Below are 20,117 nucleotides of genomic sequence, written 5' to 3'. Positions count from 1 at the left end.
TTCTTTTATTACTTTTCTATTTTTTTTTGTAATATATTTTCTTACATTAATTGAATGAGATTGTCTCAATACTCTATTTGATTTGTGAGTTTTTAATTTGAATTTTTTTAATATTTTAATCATTTTTTAAATTTTTTGTAGAAATTTAAAAAATATATATTCTCATATCATAAAATTTTAATCTAATTTACTAATTACAATATCTTATTAAATACTTTTAATTCATACGAAAGATAAAAATTTTAACACAAAATATATATTATTGTTTTTTGTGCCAAAAAAAAAATTAACTTGGGATGGCGTTTGTTTTAGCTTCGTGCCAGATTTCATTCATTACTTTTTTACTTTTTTTTGTAATATATTTTCTCACATTAATTGAAAGAGATTGTCTTGATACTCTGTTTAGTTTCCGAATTTTCAAAATTAATTTTTGAGTTTTTAACCCGTAATTTTGCTTTTTAGTGAATTTTTTAAAATATTTTAATTATTTTTTTTAAAATTTTTGGGAAACTTGAAAATAATATATTCTCCTATCAACATTTCTAATTTTCTTTACTAATTAAAATATATCTTATTAAATACTTTTAATTCAGAAAAATTAAAAATTTTAACTCAAAAATATATTATTATTTTTCGTGCAAAACAAATAACTTGGGATAGAGTTTGTTTTAGATTCGTGCCAGGTCAAATTTCATTTATTACTTTTTCATTTTTTTGTAATATTGTTTCTTATATGAATGAGATTGTCTCAATACTCTGTTTGATTTCGAAGTTTTCAAATTTAATTTTTGAATTTTTAATCTGCATGTTTGGTATTTAGTGAATATTTTAATTTCTTTTGGAAAAATCGGTTTAAGGTCCCTATCCAACTTTTAGTAATGGATTAGGTCCACAATGTGTTCTTTTGTAGCCTAAGGTCCCTCAATGTTATTTTAGAGTGTAAAATACCTGTCTTACCCTTGTTTATAATATACGTTGTTTTGAATTTGGTAGCTAAAGATTATATTGATATTTTGTGGGAGATTACGTGAGAATGAACTTGACGATTCAAATTTTTGTGGAGATTTTCTAGGGTTTTTGTAGGTGTTGAAATCCTGTTCGTTGTTTGTAGGTGTTGAAATCCTGTACGAGTTGAAATCATGTTCGTTGTTTGTAGGTGTTGATCGATCGTGTAGGAGTTGAAATATGGTTCATTGTGTTTGATTTGATTTCATGTGGAGTTGAATTAGATAAGTTTTCAATTTTTGATTTGATTTGATCGTGTAGGTGTTGAATTATGTTTTTGTTTTTAGTTTTGATCAATGTGAGAGAGACGAACTCAGTGTTGTTGTTTTTTATTTTTGAAGTTAATTTTTCATTATCTGTTATTGATGAATTTTCGATGGAGTTGATTTTGATTTTTGGAGTTGCTTTTTCATTCTCTGTCAACATGGTTATGAGTTGCTTTTTGGTGCTCTGTTTTTCTGCGTTTTTGTGCTCTGTTTTTTGTTCACTTTGCATTTTTTGTGTAGTGCAGAGAAAATTGCAGGTTTGTTACTATAATTGAACTCAAATCACAGAGAAAATTGTAAGCTTGTAGTGCAGTGAAAATCACAGAGAAAATTGTAAGTAGGCAGAGAAATTTACAAACGTAGCAATAGAGTAGTAAGTGTTTTGTTTTTTTTTTTTTAAATTTTTTGAATTGAATGTTTTGTGAACATAACAGATCTTCTCTGTGATTTTTTTATGTGCTTGTGTTTAATATATTTTTGTCTCTTGATGTTAATGTGTTTTTGTTTTTGTTATATTGAAAGTGAATATAAGTTCACAAATTTCTCTGGACTTTTCTTTGTAGTCCAGAGAAAATAATATGATTGTATTACAAATGATAAGTATTACAAATTTCTCTGGACTTATATGTTGTGTTTTTATGTGTTTTTATATGTTTGCACTTTTCAAAGTTTTCTGATATGTTTTCTTTGCACTTTTCATTTTTTTTTTTTTGCACTATTCATGTTTTTGGACTTTTCTTTGTAGTATAGAGAAAATCGTAGGTTTGTTATTATAATCCAATGAAAATAACAGAGAAAATGTTAAGCTTGTAGTTGAGTGAAAATCACCCTTGAAGTTAGTGTCTTGATCTTGATGCTTATTGCTTCTTCAACTTAGACTTGTTTTTTTTGTGGTGTTCTGGTGCTGCTACTGCGTTTTGATCTAAGATCATAAGACGCAGACACAGAGACTTTTGGTTTCTTTTTCGGGATTTCTGGGGTTGTGCTGCTTCTGTGCTTTGCCATTTCTATAGAATGAAAACATAAACATTAAATCCCAGAGAAAATTACAAGGTAGCAATGATTACACAACAGAGAAAATTACAAGGTAGCAACATAAACATGACAGAGAAAATTACACAACAGAGAAATTTTGAGGAAATGGAGCATTGAACAAAATAAATATGCCAGAGAAAATTAGACACAAGACATAAACATAATGTGGCCGGAGAAAATTATAAATGCTGCCAGAGAAAATTAGACACACAAGTAAGAAAAGTAATTTGGCCAGAGAAAATTATAAATGCCAGAGAAAATTAGCCACACCAATAGAGTTGTAAGCCACAGATAATTTGCTTGAGAAAATAATAAAGAAACATAAACATGCCAGATAAAATTACACAATAGAGAAACACAAATGTAGCAAGCCAGAGAAATTTACAAAAACAAGAACACAAGAAGCTTCAATAAGAAGCCCCAAATGCACAGAAAGCAGTTCAATTTTGACAGTTGGAAGGAAAGCAACCCATCATCAGTTGGAAGCAAAGAAATTCTGGACTTCTAAATAATTTCTCTGGATTCAACCCAAAAAAAATTCAAATTTCTCTGGAACGATAAAACTCTGATTTGATCAATTTGTCATTGGTTTTGCTGCTACTGATTCAATCACAATTTCCTGCACAAACAAATTAATAGTTCTTCTATGAGTTTGTGATAGATTTTCTTTAAACTTAATGGTATGAATTTCTCTGGGTTGAATCCAGAGAATTTTCTTTGGATCACTTTAAGCCTTCCTCTACTGCTGCCTCTTCCTCAAGCTTCTTTTTCCAATATTCTTCAAGTAGGGGTCCAAATATTGTTTTTCCAGAAACAACTCCAATTCTACTAAACCCAAAAAATCAAAAGACGTTATATTCAACACTCAGAGAAATTTTGAACCTAAAGATGTTATATTCAACACTGGATATATATATGTACTGACATTGTATATATATATATGTATGTATCATATATATATATATATATATGTTTGCAACCATAGATAAGATAACTAAGAGTGACTGTTTGATTATGGTTGCAAATGGTCTTAATTGATTAATTATCATATATATACTAGTCCAGACAGTAAGCAACAGATTGTATATATATATATATATATATGTATGTATCATATATATATACATCTATCAACTTCACTCCACTCTGTTTGTTTACCCATAAAATCAAATTTGCCAAACTTAGTGCTTTTGTTTTGCTGAATTTGTTTTCGTACTCGCCGGAAAATACCAACACCAGTACCAGCATCACAAAGGAGAATATCCAGTAGACAAGTCAAAAAAATCAACTCATCTGAAGATGAACAGACGTAGGGTATTTTGGTCCAAGAAATTGATAAAATGCGCGGGTATTTTGGTTAGGGACCTGAGGCAGTATTACATTTTTTAATGTCCTTTATGCAGAAAATTGTTATTATTAGGGAGCTTAAAAAAAAACCCCATTTCTTTTCTAATTTTAATTTTTTTAAAATAATATATTCTCGTATCATAAAATTTTAGTTTACTTTACTAATTACAATATCTTATTAAATGCTTTTAACTCATAAGAAAGATAAAAATTTTAACAAAAAATATATTATTGTTTTTTGTGTAAGACGAATAATTTGGGATAGAGTTTGTTTTAGATTCGTGCTAGGTCAAATTTTATTTATTACTTCTTTTCTTTTTTTATAATATATTTTCTCAAATTAATTGTTTGAGATTGTCTCAATACTCTATTTGATTTGGGAGTTTTCAAAATTATTTTTTGAGTTTTTATCTCGTATTTTTTGTTTTTAGTGAATTTTTAAAAATATTGGAATTGTTTTTTAAAATTTTTGGATAACTTGAGATCTCGTATCGGCATTTTTAATTTTCTTTACTAATTAAAATATCTTATTAAATACTTTTAATTCATAAAAAAATAAAAAATTTAACACAAAAACATATTATTATTTTTCGTGCAAAACAAATAACTTGGGATAGAGTTTGTTTTCATTTATCTTTTCATTTTTTTTTAATATCATCTCTCCCATTAATTAAATGAGATTGTCTCAAAACTCTGTTTTGATTTTGGAGTTTTCAAAATTCATTTTTGAATTTTTAATCGGAAATTTTGATTTTTTGTAAATATTTTTAATATTTTAATCAATTTTTTTAAAATTTTAAATAAAATTTATAAAAAAGTTTAAAAATTTACTAAATAGAAAAAATATAAAAGCTCAATACATTTATTTATTTTATTTATTAATTATATTTTTAAAATTTATTTATATATTTTATTTTTAAATACATTTATATTAAGTTGATTTAAAAAAAAATTTGATTAAAATACATAAAAAAAAAAAAAAACTAAAAACCTGTAAAAGAGGTGGGTAGTAGCCACACATGTGGACTCCACATCATGTGAAACGACCTTTTGTGAGAAATTTGTATATCATTCTTGTGTGTTATCTTTGTATACGCCTCCGTTTGACAAGTTGGTTTTTAAGTTTTTTTTGATTATTTTAATCACAAAAAATAAAATAAGTTATTTTAGTCATAAAAAATAAAATATTACATTTAATTCATAATTATTACACTCTTCTCTCATAAAAAAAGTTAAAAAGTCAAAAAATCATATCCCAAACTAAACTTTTTAACCCAGGCTAAAATAGTTAAAAAAACCAAAAAGTTAAAAAGCCAAGCCACTTCCCAAACGAATATTTTTTTGAGAAGTAACTTACGCTTATTTTAAAAAATCAATTAAAAGTCACTTCTTAATTTTTAATTTATTTATTTTTCTTACAAAAAAATTAAAAAAATAACTTTTAACTATCTTTTCAAAATACCCTTATGAGTCAACTTATTATTTTTTGACTTATTTAAGTCATATAATATTTTTATATTTTACATATCTTTTCATAATAAATAAATAATAAAAAAAAGCTTATTTGACATTTTTTAAAACAACTCATAAAACTTATTCATATGCAAAAATAACAAATAAAAAAAATATTTAAAAAATTCAGAATTAAACAAAATTTGAGTTTTTTTTTTAACACAATGTGCGTGTTTGGAAAGTGAATTTTTATGTAGGCTTTTTTAGTTGTAGAATATTAATGGAGAATTTTTTTTTAATATTTAGAAAGATAGTTGAATTTTTTTGTGAATGGATGTGATGTTTATGAGAAAAAAAAGTAAAATGATTATAAAATTGGATATGATATTTTATTTAGATTTACCTTTTTTTTTAATTTTGTAAAAATTTTATCTTTTAATAAAAAAAAAAACCTAGGAGAAAAAGTTGCCAAACAACACCAACAAAATTCGAGTTCGTAAAACCGAGAGAGTTTGAACACTTCTTTTTTGTTTTAAATTTTAAACCGTAAAGCAAAGTCAGTGGTAAAATCGTCAATTCAAAATGTCTTCAAATTGACATTCACCCTTATTACATTACTTCATTCTAACAACACATTCCTCACCTGTCTTCCCTCTCCCTCTCCCTCTCCCTCTCTCTGAGATCACCAAAATCTCCATGAACACACTTTCAACTCTCTCTCTGCAAGCACCTAAAAACCCTTCTCTCACTCTTCAACAAACACCACCCCATATCTCTCCTCTCTTTCTCTCTCCAGAACTATAATTTTCTCTCTCTAGAAAAAAAAAAAGAACAAGAAATGGGTTCTCTCATCCCATGTCTTGACCTCAACCTCATCCCTGACCCCCCCACCACCACCATCACCACCGCAACCATCATCCCAAAATTGGAGCCCAAACTCGAACCCTTGGACGAACCTCTTCAAACCCATTTCCAACAACCGTACTTTTCAACCCCGAACCCTAGTTTTCCTTTCAATTCTCATCCCGATACGGCATTTCCTGAACTGAACACAAACTCCGATGGCTCGATTCATGACCCTACCGAATCGTCCGAAGAGAACTACGTGTATTCGGAGTACAATCGCATTTCGGAGCTTTTCCGTACCGCTTTCGGTAAGAAGCGAATGCAGAGTTTCGACGACGCTGACGTGTCGGATCCCGATTCGCGCGCGATTGTTCTTGTACCGGAGGAAAACCAGGTCTCCGCCGTGGTTGTTCCGCCGCGGCGGCGCTATTTTCAGCGGTCGTCGGAACTGGTTAGGGTTACGGATTTGAGAATTGAGGACCAGAGGTACTTTCGGGACCTTGTGAGGAAGACGAGAATGCTGTATGATTCGCTTAGGGTTTTTGCCATGGCGGAGGAGGAGAAGAGGCGGGCTTTAGGGCTTGGGAGGCGGTCGAATCGGGGCGATTTGAAGTCTGCGTCGGTGATGAGGGATCGGGGATTGTGGATGAATCGTGACAAGAGAATTGTGGGTCCGATCCCTGGTGTTTACATTGGTGATTTGTTCTTTTTTAGAATGGAATTGTGTGTAATTGGACTCCATGGCCAAGCTCAAGCCGGGATTGATTACCTTCCGGCGAGTCAGAGCTCGAATCACGAGCCAATTGCGACGAGTATAATTGTCTCCGGTGGGTATGAAGACGATGAAGATGGGGGTGAAGAGATAATTTACACTGGTCAAGGTGGGCAAGACAAGAATTCGAAGCAATGTGTTCATCAGAAGTTGGAAGGCGGAAATCTTGCTTTGGAGCGGAGTATGCATTACGGGATTGAAGTCAGAGTGATTCGAGGCCGGAAATATGAAGGTAGCGCCAGTGGTAAGGTTTATGTTTATGATGGGTTATATACAATTCGTGAAACATGGTTTGATGTGGGTAGGTCTGGTTTTGGAGTTTATAAATACAGACTCACTAGAATTGAAAATCAACCCGAGATGGGTAGTACTGTTTTGAGGTTCGCTGAGAATCTTAGGACTAGACCTTTATCGGTCAGACCAATGGGTAATATTAGTTTTGATATCTCCATGAACAAGGAAAATGTCCCGGTTTTTTTATACAATGATATAGATAATGATCATGTACCATTGTATTATGAGTATATCGTGACGAGTATATTCCCTCCTTATGCATATCATGGGGGAAATGGTAATGGGTGTGACTGTATTTCGGGTTGTATGGATGATTGTCAATGTGCTATGAAAAATGGCGGTGAGTTTGCTTATGATCAAAATGGACTTCTTGTGAGAGGCAAACCAGTGATATTTGAATGTGGACCAAATTGTCGTTGCCCACCGAGTTGCAGAAATCGTGTGAGCCAAAAGGGAGTGAGGAATAGATTTGAAGTGTTTAGGTCAAGAGAAACTGGTTGGGGAGTTAGGTCTCTAGACTTGATTCAAGCTGGTGCTTTTATTTGCGAGTTTGCTGGACTTGTTCTGACTAGGGAGCAGGCTCAAATTTTTACAATGAATGGAGATAGTTTGGTGTATCCGAATCGGTTTGCTGAGCGATGGAAAGAATGGGGGGATTTATCACAGATATTTACTGATTATGTGCGTCCAACGTATCCATCAATTCCTCCATTAGATTTTGCGATGGATGTATCGAGAATGAGGAATGTTTCTTGTTACATTAGCCACAGTTCGAGTCCTAATGTTCTGGTGCAGTTTGTGCTATATGATCACAATAATATACTGTTCCCACACCTTATGCTATTTGCGATGGAGACCATCCCTCCTTTGAGAGAGCTCAGTCTTGATTATGGGGTGGCTGATGAATGGACGGGGAAGCTTCGTATTTGTAATTAGCTAAGGCTTTGAAGAGTTGGTGCTTTTCTGATTGTGATGCAATTCAGTGCTTTGGGATGTGATACATTGAGGTAAGCCCAACTTCCTTCATGCACAACATGATATCTTCTCTTGATTTACATTAGCTTCTGCAAATTATTTATTTATTTCTTGTTTTGTCTGCTAAATTATGGTGATTCATATACATCCTCTGCTTTGTTGTGGTTTCAGTTCAATGTCAACTGTGTAACCTAATTATTAACCTAGTTGTGATATTCAATGTGTTATTTCATACTGCAGTCATCTTTTCAGTGAAGCTTATACAGGAGGATGGAGCCTTTAGCATTTATGTGAACCAGAGAAGCAATTTTTTTTTTCTGCCATAGAATTGTCGTGTAAAACTATGGATTCAGTTTCAGTGTGTTTTGTTTGGAGGTCTTGTAATAACTTTTAGTTTCTAGTTGACCTGTTGGACCTGCTCCTTATCAGTAGCTCCTGTTTCATAGAGTGCCTATTTTACAGGATTTCAATTGAATGGTTTGCAGTGTAATTCTGCATTGCATTTTAAGGGTTAATTTGTGAAACTTACTTTATGTGCCTCCCCCTCTCTTTTCTCTACTTTTCTCGAATTTTTATTTGTCATCTATATGTTCCTTTTCATTTCAAGATTTTATTCTACTTCTACTTTTAAATTCAGTAATGGTGACACCTAAAGACATCATATCTATTTTAACTCAACAGTTGAATATGCTTCTTCTTCTTCTTCTTTTTTTATTTTATAGTTTATATATTTTTATTATATGTATATATATATGTTGATGCTGGGTTAAAAATATGAGAAATGTGAGTGGTCTTTCATGAGCACCTAGTGTATTGGTTTTATTATTTCCATCTTTCAAATTACTAGGTGATATTTCTCAGTTTTTACTCTGTGCCTCTTCCTTCATTTCTTTCCTTTTTCTCCAACAGGAATAAAATTGTGAAATCTTGTCTTTATGTTTGGTTAACCAATACTCATCAACCTATCTCTATTTTGTTAAGAACTACACTCAGCATCTAAGGTTGCTTGTGCATTTGCATGATACTTTAGTAGCCTTACTGCAACTGTGAGTACTACTTCCCTACCTTTTTCAGCAAAATTATGGCCTGTCATATTTTGATCTAGGGCCCCTAATACATCATTTGAACTTTTCTCCTCCAGGGCTTGTGCTTTTGTATTTTATTGTCTAGCCGTAGTTATATCTGGATCTGAACCTAAATCTAGGTACTGAAAATTGTAGTTTCAGCTAAAATTGTTATTCAAACAATGATGTTTTAACGCTTGATAGCATAATGGCCATCCCATTATATAGTATCTGTTAGTTCAAATACTGGTGTCAACCTAAATGTTAATCCAACCATGTACTTGAACTGCATGATACAACACTACACTATCTCATCAAGAACGCCAAGTTTTATGAAATAGAGCACCAACACGACTTTAACAGTCAATAATGATAATTCCAAAAATAGAGTTGAAGTCCATGTAGAGGTGGGTCCGTATGGTAGGCCCTTTGAAGCCTCTTGAAGAATATTTTCCTTTTCTCTTGGAGGTAGAGCATTCGATAGTATAGACCTTTGTCAAGCTTAGATTATAGAGAGAGAGTATGTTTGGTGGTGGTAGTGGGGTGTGAAGCACAACCCTTTATTCGAAACTAAACAAATATGTAGTTAACCCAAGTTCTTTAATATTTTCTGATAGTTCTCTTTTGGTGGTTTTGTCTGTCATTGTACATACCTTTTTGTCTTTCGCACTCCGCTAAACTATTGTGGTTATTTATTATGAAAGTGATCTCATTTTGTTGTGTGAGTTGCCAAAATTATTGCATTGCGAAAAAAATTGTTGCAATAGTTGAAATAACACTATTACTTGTTTTGTGTTTTGGATGTTATAGTTTTGTTTTTATAGGCATGGGTTATATTATTGATTTTCCATAAAGGAATTTACTGCAGAAAGTGTCATTATCTTTAATTGCAGAAGTTATTGAATTAGGCTAAAAATTTGCTAGTGAGAAATGTTCTCTCTTTTATGAATAATTTCAGTATTTGTTCTTTCATAGGGTTTGGCTAAAGAGGTTCAAAACCTGTTACTTATTTATTTATTTATATTTATTAAATAAAAAATTTGCTTGAAACCTCTATTGTCAGGTCCTCTCAAAGATGATTTTCTGAAAGTTGAAATTCTGCTTTAGGTTTTCAGCTGTGGAGTTGTTATATATAAAATTTGTATAGGGAGAGGAAATGAAGGAGAGGAGAAAATTAATAGATTTTGTCATTCGAGGCCAGAAATTTTGGTTAGAGTATATGGATGGGTAAATGAATGAAGTGCCAATGAGAGTGAACTTTCGTGTGAGTGGAAGGTCCTAAAAGCATAAAGATGATAGGCAGCAATTTATGCACAAGTGAACTTTGGTAATAAAGTACCGTTCTTGATGGAATGCATTATGAAAGAAATATGCTGCAACTAACCTGAAGACAAAGATGTGGAGGACATAGTTATATTCATGTGTTCTGCAATTCCTGAAAGATGGAATCATTGCTATAAATTAGATTGTGACACCTATTAGAGAGAAAAAGAAAAGAGCAGAAGGAAAAATTGAGGGTATGATATCATCTTGATAATTGAAACCTCCTTGTTATTCACATGGGAAATTGTTGACAATAGCTGGCATGTTTCTATTGATATACACGTGTTGGTGCCTTTTTAGTTACTTCAAACCTAAACATGTGATTCGCTCTGATAATACATAGTTCTATTGTTATTTATAAGGACAAGAAAGTGGCAGAGAGTGATTTCTATTGATATACATGTGTTGGTGCCTTTTTATAACACTAGGTCCCTTTTAAGTTTTGACTACTGTGGTAATTGCACAGGAGACTTTACTTGGTAATGACATAGAATGATTTCTATATTCAGGGCAAATTTCAGTCATTGATGATGGCCTTTACTATATATATATACAGAAAAGGGAAAATGAGAGATAGGTGAGGTGAAGGAAAAACGGCTATTTGTTAGCTAATATTTTTGTACTAAACTTTGTTTTTCCTAGAAAATTTTAAGGTACAAATTTACCTTAGATCATTTGGGACTACAGACTATGCCCAGTGTTTTAAAAGGTCTCCTATAGCCTAAGTGCGAGGCACTTGCCTTACCAAAGCAAGGCACGAGTAGTAGAAGAAAACCAAAATTATAAAATAGGCAAACTTTTTAACATAAATATATATAGAATTCCAAAAATAATAAAGCAAGTTTCACCATTTCAAATAATTGATAAGCATAACATTCAATCTTCTAAACCAAACCAAACCAAACCAAACCAAACCAGAGACTCCTTCTCTATTTTGTATTTGTTTTGTTCATAGTGAAGTTTAAAAACCATAAATATAATATCCAACAAAAGATATGTTTTTTGATAAATAAACAAATATGAAGTATCATATTCACATCCACCAAAAACAAGTTTTAAGATCATCCACATAAAGTTCAAAATAACTATGCTTCTAGTTTGTAGTCCAAAAAAGAAATAAAAAGCACTTAATCAACAGTTGGAGTAGAATAATAGGTAAAGCCCATGAAACCCACGGCTTGAAAAAAAAGCCCTTGCCTCGATGCTTCAGTTGCGCCTTGCATATTGTGCCTCACCTCAACCTGTTCGAATTAGGCGCGCTCCTAAGCGTGCTTTTTAAAACATTGAGTATGCCTTCTTGCGTTTGCAAAATGCCTCCTTAATCGCACATAAGAATCTGAATCTCTTTCTAGTAATTCCATTTAGGTTGAATTTTAGTCTCCTAGCTCCTAGCTGGTGGAATTTTAGTCTCTTACAAACTTTTCAAAGCTTCCCGTTTTGTGTGTGTTACATAGGTGTGTTGCAATTTAGTTTGGTTGGTATAAACGAGAAACATGGAAGCAAATTTTCAGCCAAGCTATTATCCTTAATTGCCACCATTTTGTTTGTGGGTTTGACTTGTCGTAAAATTAGTTTCCACTAATGCTGGTCTTAGCAATTTTTCCATAGGGTGAATTTGTTGTGAACTACATTACATGGATCCTTTGAAATTTGTGAAATACTGGCATTGGACACTTGACACCAAGATTGTCAAAATTGGAATCCTACATTGGTTCTTTGAAGGGGTTCATAGGATCAGATTGTAGAATCGGATTGAAAATCATAAGATCTTACTGAAAAAGAAAAATTACATAATAATTTAATTTGAATAAATATTTCTTCAAATGTATACACAAAATATACCTAAATTATACTAAAAGGAAGTGGAGATAATGTGAAAAATATGATGCTCCATGTAAAATGTAAATATAATATTATACAATAAAAACCTCGATAGTAAAAGTTGTGCATTTCATCAAAAACGGTGGAGAAGAATATTTTTATGGGTCGTGCTAATGGCAATCCCAAGTCTTGTTAATAAGACACATAATGCCAAAATATTTATAATCTCAATACACTTTTTATTTATCCCAAAATACTTTATATATTGTAATACACTTTTTACACATTTTTCGACACTAACAACAGTTCTTAGGGTTGTTTTTAGCATATTCCTAGTTTTATAACTAAATACTTTGCACTCTATAACAATGCATAAACATTTTCCTAGCTTTAGTGTCCTTGGTGGCGTAGGTTTGAGTTACTGAAATAGCCTCTTGAAATGGGGTAAAGTTATGTACATCTTGCCTGCTAAGGTTGAGTTCGAATTTTCGGCTAATTAGTTTTTTTAAATTACTGCAATATTTGAATGTCTATTTTCCCAGTTTGTTTTTCTTAGCCTTTTGGTTCGACATGACTTATTTTTTTTATTTATTTGGACCACATAAAATTAGTATTTAGACGCATAAATATTAAATTTATAAAAAAAGAGTAGTGAATACACTACAAAACAAGTTTTACAAATTGGATCAGGTGGGATTAGATTTAGAACGGGATTCCACGATTCTATACGATCTAACTATCAAGATTGAAAGATCCTACCTATAAGGGATTTTCTACACGATCCGGATTGGTTGTGCCTAAATGAATCATAAGATTGTAAGATTTGGATTGAAATTCTGATAATCATGCTTCACATAAAGGTATGAGATATGTGTCTGATATGCCTAGTTGGTGATGCACCTAGCAAATATGTATAAGTAGTTGAGTTTATTATATAACTATGTATAAGACTATTATATAACTTTCAAGTTCACTATTGTCAAGGCATTGAGTGGTTATGTATGAATAGTTGACAATAAAAGGCAAAAATGGAGTATATGTGAATTATGTGTGAATACATTTTAATGCAACTACTCAACCATTTGCATTTTTCAAGTTGACCATTTTATACGTGCATGCATGCCTGCCTGCATGGGGGACAAATACAATCTTCAGTTTTTTCTTCCCCGCTACCACACACAATGTTCACAGGCTCTGATTTTCCATTTTATGCTTGCTATGATTTATGGCATTGTCTTGATGGTGGTGAGATTGGTGGTTGTATTACCCTGTGATATATGTTTCTATCCAGTAGCTGTGTATCCTTTGCCTGTTGTTGAATAGGACAATTTAGTAGAACATGTAGTTTATTGCTAGGCGAAGGAGGGGCTGAATAAGGTACTTAGCATAGTGCAGATTGGGGTATATTAATAATTCCAACATGGAGGATCCATGAAAGGTCAAGGGGATAAGTGAAGGTTTGTTAGGTGGAAATTCTCAGAAATTGGAGTCTTACAGCAGCTGAAGTGGGATGAGGAAATTGGATTTGTGCGAGTAGCTCTAGAAGAGTCTAACAGAGGCTTTGTAAAAGGCAAAATGATCCATCACCCATGTGCTTCCTTAAATTATTGCTTAGTCCTTCACATTCGTAATTTATCCTCGTGGTTTTGCTTCAAGTGTTTTGTGATGGTCAATTTCCTTATAGACTGGCAGAATCTGGATTGTCTGCCATTTTCTCTGCATAATGATCTTCTTGTGATTTTTACCACAAGAAGACATGTCGGCGAAAGGCATAATCCAACAACCCAAGCTTGAAATGAAAACAAAATGACATTAAAATACTGCCTTTCTATTTTAAACTACACATTGTAAAACGACATCGTTTTGGATCAAGTTTAGTTCTTTTTTGGTTTAATGAACTTGATTATATTAATTAGCAATGCTGAGCTGTGAATTTTTGTGAATAGAATTTAGTCTATCTTTCAATAAACTTTAGTATAGAATTGAATTACCTTACGAAATTTAGCAGCTTGAGTTTCTATAGTGACTGTGATTTTGTTTAATTCTTTCTGTTTTTTGGGATTTGGTAATATATAGTGCTGTTAGTCTTTTTAGCAGTAAATGTACCTTTGTATTGAATATTGATAATCGTGATTTCCAAGGACATAATAGTGCTGATCTATTGTTGGATTGCAAGAATATTTATGATTGATATTCCTATGAGTTTGGGTTACCGATGTTCTATCGAATGCTTCATTTAATGTTGATAAATGGTGAAAGTATGATCTAGTTACTTCTAGGATACTGTGTTCTAGATCTCTTTTTGATGGTGCAACCCTTTACTATTTGGAAGCCCATTATTGGATTCAGAAGCCTAGGGTGAAGCCAGTGGGTCCGAAGGCATTTTGATCTCATAAAAGTAATTGGTAGAATGTTAGTATTAGTATTTAGTTAGATTTATTTACTTAATAGTAGATGTTGATCTTTCTTCCTAAATAATATTGGGCTTGGACAATATAATACTCAGCTTTGAGTTGATGTTATTGAGTGTTTTACGCCGTGGCTATTTTGTGTGTTTTCCCTTATGTTCTTGATCTCTTTCTTTTTCCTTTAATAAAGCAACGGAGCATGCAAAACAAAGTGAAAGCAGTATTAATTAATATCGGCATGTCTCAAAATTACCAATTTTTGAAATGCTATATGATGCAGCTATGTTTTGACATTTAATGTGGATGATGACTAAAGATCTTTGAATTTAATTGTCATATGCAGATTGGAATGGACAATCCTTTGCCGTCAGCTTTTGCGACTCAGTTTCTCTTTGTTCCTTGGCACAGAATGCAGCAATTTTTGACATATTGCATCAGATTATCATGAAGCTTTTACTCTTCTTCTCCCATGCTGCTGCCATGTTACCTCACTACTTACTGGTCTTCGATTCCCAACACCACAAATTATTACCTGATGTTGAAGGGGATAAACAAATTGATTGGAACTGAAAGACCTTACTCAGGTAAGTGATTCTTCCGCAGATGTTTCTATTAAGATGCTTCAGGACATTTCTTCGCCAACAAATCTCACCACCTGCGTGTGAGGTTTTTGAACTTGTATGCATGACTGTACAAACTCTTGTACTTTGTAGCTTGTATATATATGAAAATCCATCCAAGTTTTGATTTAGTTTGTACAGGAATTGTATCGTCAATGCATTTGCAAATGAAGGAATGCAATCCAGTTCTTTTGATGCTTTCTTTTCATGTTTTAGTTGAATAAACTGAGGCGGCAGAGAATTATAATTGATCTAGAGGCAGACAAACTCTGTATTTTTTGTTTTTTGTTTTTGTTATTATGTAATTAGAAATCAACTGCAGAGGCAGACAAATTCTGTGTTTTTTTGTTTTGTTTTTTTAAAGTTATGTAATAAGTAGTCAATTCCGAAGGAGGATGAACAGGGATTCTCAGTATTTTCAGATTTGTGTGGATTGTGGGGCTTATCAATACTCTTCATACATGAAGTAGGACTATATGCGAATCAAGCTATTCATAAATAGTTCGTGGTTGGCTTGGATTGATTCAATTTGTTTGCACATGCCAACCACATTGAAGGGAGTTGTAAGTGCTAGACCTTGGTAACTCTTTTTCTGCTTTGGGTTTTTTTCAAGCTTCTTGTTTAGATTGATAGGGAATAATGCAAATGCGTCTCAAATTCCCTTCCCTGCTTATGATGGTGTGGTGAAGATCTTGTTTTTGCTGGGTACTTTACTTGGAGTGTTTTGTTAACCACTTTTTGTGGCATGTTTTCCTTCGTCCAAATGTTAAACCTGTTTGAGGGAAGTGAGATTGTAGGAGTTCAAAATAGTTTACTTCAGTGTAAGAATCAAGTGGAGTTCAAAATAGTGGACTTCATGTAAGAATTTATAGGGAAGGTAAGTAATGCTATGATGGGTGAATAAAATTGTTTTATTTCTAAGTTGTTTTACAAGTTTAAATATGAATTTAAAAGAATTTGTGGGGTTTAATGAGGGTCTTGTTTTGATGATGTGAATTATTCATTTTGTAGGACTTTGTATATCATCAATGAAAAAAATTAAGTTGATATGATAATTGTACTCTTTTTATTTTATAATGTTTGTTTTCAAAAAAATGAATAATATATTTTTAAAAATATACGCGTTTATTTTTTTGGATATAAATGTGATAAAATAAAAAATGTTACAATTATTAGATTGAGTTTTTTTTTAAAATTTTTTATTAATGATATACATAGAGAATCGTATTATATAAACGATTTAAATAATTAAAATGAGACTTGTGGTGGATTTGATGACCTCAAATTTTTGCAAGTTCAGTTGTAAAGTTCAGATTTAAAAAAATTAACTCTTTCTAATTCTAAGCTTTCTTATCTTGAAGTAGGTTTAGTTTGCAGATGATCTACATCACTTTGATTTTAGTTATGAAATAATATGTACAAAGTTATGATGCGATGTGCTCAAAATTCTAATTTTTTGAGTAACTCCCTGAACTATAAGAGTTAGCTACAATATGGTTTAAATATATCAAATCGTAATTTTGCATATAGTGGATTTGAGAAGTACACTTTTAAATTTTGGAGTTGTCACAGTACGTCTGTTTGGGGCAAATTATACAAAGTTGAAAGTTATTAATAATTAGAAGAAAAATGCTAGATCTTTCAAAATTTTAAACTCACAATTTTTTTTGGGAATAATGAGTCACAAATTCATTCACTATGATGTGGTAAAGGAGTTGAACTTATGTATTTGAGTGTGTCAAATTAAAATTAATACCTATCATACTACATCATTGTGGGATTATTTTTTGGGGCCTTGACTATTTTCCTATAATCAAGCTTATTTAATATATTTTTATCTCATAAGTTGTAAGCAGAACATTCTAGTAGAGAGAAATTGATCTCTCTCTCTCTCTCTCTCTCTCTCTCTAACTTTAGAGTTTTTTCTTGCTGTCATGGCAGGAGAGTAAGGGGCGGTGACATTCGATCTCCCTCTCTTCCCTGTCTTTTTAGTCTATTTTAGTGATTTTTTTTTTCTTAGATCTAGGATTTTGTTGTCCGATATGAGGTTTTCTACCATTCAAACTTCCACCACTTCCGTGGACTGCAGATTTGAGGCCGATGACAGAGTTGCTTGTCGGTTCTATGCTACGAGTTGTGCGAATTTAGTTCCTTGATGATTTTATCAATATTTTTGTATTTTGTTTTATTATTTTTTCTCTCCTTTATGGAGGCTTTTCTTCCTCTTTCATGGAGGTTTGGCTTTGTCTCTTTTGTTGGTGGCCACAGTATGTTGTGGTTATGGTTGTTGGTTGATGGTCGCAGTTGTTGGGTGTTCGTGTGTTCGGGTTTGGAACACTGAGGGTGTGTTTGGTAACGTTTACGTTTTCAGTTTATATTTACAAAAATTTTATAAACTGGTTTTTGTTTATTTTTTGTTTATTTTTAAAAAAACATAAACTACAAACGCGTTTGGTAATTGACAAAATGTTTAAAAAAATATAAAAAGAGTAAGAAATGGCAAGTGGCGGCGGAAGACGGTGGTGGAAAGTGGTGACGGTGGGTGGTGGGTAGCTGATGGCGGGTGGGTGGTGGTGGTGGGTGGGTGGGTGACGGGTGGTAACGAGTGGGTGGTAGTGGTGATGGCGGATGGTGGGTGGTGGTGGAGGATGGCGGGTGGTGGTAGCGGGTGGGTGGTGGTGACGGGTAGGTGGCGGGCGGTGGTGACGGGTGGGTGGGTGACGGTGGTAGGTGGCGGGCGGTGGTGATGGGTGGGTGGGTGATGGTGGCGGGTGGTGGGTGGTGGTAGCGGTAGGTGGGTGGTGGTGGCAGGTGGGTAGCGGATGGTGAGTGGTAGCAAGTGGGTGGTGGTAGCGGTAGGTGGGTGGTGGTGGCTGGTGGGTGGCGGATGGCGAGTGGTGATGGGTGGTGGAAGGTGGATGGTGAGTGGTGGTGGCAGGCGGGTGGTGGTGGCGGGCGGGTGGGTGGGTGGTGGTGGTGGTGGTGGTGGTGGCGGGTGGTGGTGATGGTGGCGGGTGGTGGTGATGGATGGGTGGGTGACGGCGGCGGGTGGTAACAAGTGGGTAGTGGTAGCGGTAGGTGGGTGGTGGTGGCAGGTGAGTGGCGGATGGCAGGTGGTGGTGGGTGGTGATGGTGGTTGGGTGGGTGACGGTGGTGGCAGGTGGGTGGCGGGTGGTAGTTGTGATGGGTGGTGGTGGCAGGTGAGTGGCGGATGGCGGGTGGTGGCGGGTGATGGTGGGTGGGTGGGTGGGTGGGTGACGGTGGCTGGTGGTGGGTGGTAGCAAGTGGGTGGTGGTGGCAAGTGGGTGGTGGGTGGTAGTGGTGGTGGGTGGATGGGTGATGGTGGTGGGTGATCAGTGGTAGCGAGTGGGTAGTGGTGGCAGGTGGGTGGTAGGTGATGGTGGTGGTGGTGGTGGTGGTGGTGAGTGGTGGGTGGTGGTGGCGGGTGGATGGCAGGTGGCTGGCGGTGACAGGTGGATGGTAGGTGGCTGGTGGTGGCAGGTGGTGGATGGTGGTGACAGGTGGGTGGTGAGTGGTGGTGGCAAGTAGGTGACGGGTGGTGGTGGCGGGCGGTGGATGGTAGTGGCAGGTGGATGGCAGGTGGGTGGTGGTGGTGGTGGTGGCAAGGGGTGGGTGGGTGGGTGGTGGTGGTGGTAGTGGTGGTGGCGGCGAGGGGTGGGTGGTGGTGGCAGGTGGTGGTGGGTGGTGGTGGCGGAAGACGGTGGTGGAAAATGGTGGCGGGTGGTGGCTAGTGTTGGGTGGTAAAAAAAAAAAAACTGAAAACTCAAAATGGAAACACATTTTTTGTGTTTTCATTTTTTGGCCAAATTTATAAACTGAGGCCACTGATTTATAAATCAAAAATTTTACCAAACAAGTTTTTATTTGAGTTTTTAAAATTTTTGTAAATATAAACAGAAAACTGAAAACGTAAGTGTTACCAAACGGCACCTGAACATTGACTGTAATTTCTTCTAGAATTGAGAATAATCACTCTTGATGTATTTGTTTTTGTCTATCAATCAAATCTAACTTTGGCCCAAAAAAAAAAAAAAAAAAATTAAATTAAATTATAAGCAAAAGTTGCACTAAATATTTTGATATAAATTTCTAAAATGAAAAAAACTATAAGTAATTTTATAAACTCAACCAGTCTGAATAGATAGGTTACCTAACTTGATAAGTCGTACGAGGTTGAGGGATATTCACTAAATAAATACAGGTTCATATCATTTTGGGAGAGGAATTGACAAAGATGGTTCAACCAATTGAGAGAGACACTGTGATAAATATGCTCAGATTGTGGGGTTTTACCGGTTGAGTGTGACTTTTTATCTTGTGTAAGCGTTACATTGTAAGTTTGGTGTTCTATCTCATTTTCATGTACACATGGATCCTACAGGTGCAAGTTTCCCATTTATAAGGTTAAACATGAATCCTTTCGGCATTTTTTTCGTCTAGTCATTATTCAATTGTTGATTTAAATGTCACAATTCAACAATTAATTATTATCACTAGTTGTGGTCTTTAGATTAACTGTTAGATGATAACTGGATGAAGAAAGTGTTAGAGATGATCATCTTCTACAATTAAGGTTATTTATTATATAAACAGATAGTTACGAACCGGTTCTGTGAACCGAATTTATTTATCAAAAGAAGCAATTTCAACTTTCAATAAAAAATTTATCATTGTAAAAATATTTAAAAAAAATTCAATTCAATTATTTATACTTATTATATTATATTTCAATACAAACTGATACAAATGAACTTAGCATAAATAAAAACTCACGAACAAAAACTAAAAAATCTCCCTTTCATTTATTTCTTTAATAAATTAATCAATATTATTACTAGTACTAAATAATCATTCCACAAACACAAAAA

The 20,117-nt window shown here is 34.0% G+C and overlaps 1 protein-coding gene and 1 long non-coding RNA gene across 3 annotated transcripts; one reads left to right on the top strand and one right to left on the bottom strand.

The window, feature by feature from the left end:
• The first annotated feature begins 5,666 nt into the window (after positions 1-5,666).
• Positions 5,667-15,643, top strand: LOC114279404 (histone-lysine N-methyltransferase family member SUVH2). Of its 2 annotated transcripts, none has more exons than XM_028221636.2 (2): positions 5,667-8,024; positions 14,952-15,643. In XM_028221636.2, exon 1 carries the CDS (start codon positions 5,944-5,946, stop codon positions 7,951-7,953), a length of 2,010 nt encoding a protein of 669 aa, XP_028077437.2. In that variant the 5' UTR covers positions 5,667-5,943; the 3' UTR covers positions 7,954-8,024; positions 14,952-15,643. The 2 variants fall into 2 exon arrangements, with proteins under 2 accessions (XP_028077437.2, XP_028077438.2); XM_028221637.2 differs by lacking the exon at positions 14,952-15,643 and adding an exon at positions 8,233-8,531 and having other exon boundaries at positions 5,696-8,024.
• A 1,435-nt stretch (positions 15,644-17,078) lies between these two features.
• Positions 17,079-19,674, bottom strand: LOC145795043 (uncharacterized). Its single transcript, XR_014335210.1, has 2 exons — positions 19,180-19,674; positions 17,079-17,565 (listed from the first exon to the last, which is right to left on the bottom strand). It is a non-coding gene; the product is annotated as an uncharacterized LOC145795043 (long non-coding RNA).
• Between the last annotated feature and the right edge of the window lie 443 nt (positions 19,675-20,117).

This window comes from Camellia sinensis, chromosome 7, assembly GCF_055761805.1.
Source record: "Camellia sinensis isolate YWXY chromosome 7, ASM5576180v1, whole genome shotgun sequence".
Classification (NCBI taxonomy): Eukaryota; Viridiplantae; Streptophyta; class Magnoliopsida; order Ericales; family Theaceae; genus Camellia; species Camellia sinensis.
This window is presented reverse-complemented; position numbering and strand designations above follow the sequence as displayed.

Bases quoted from the DNA above. Each gene is read 5' to 3' on its own strand.
- LOC114279404 (XM_028221636.2), top strand. From the start codon at position 5,944: ATGGGTTCTCTCATCCCATGTCTTGACCTCAACCTCATCCCTGACCCC.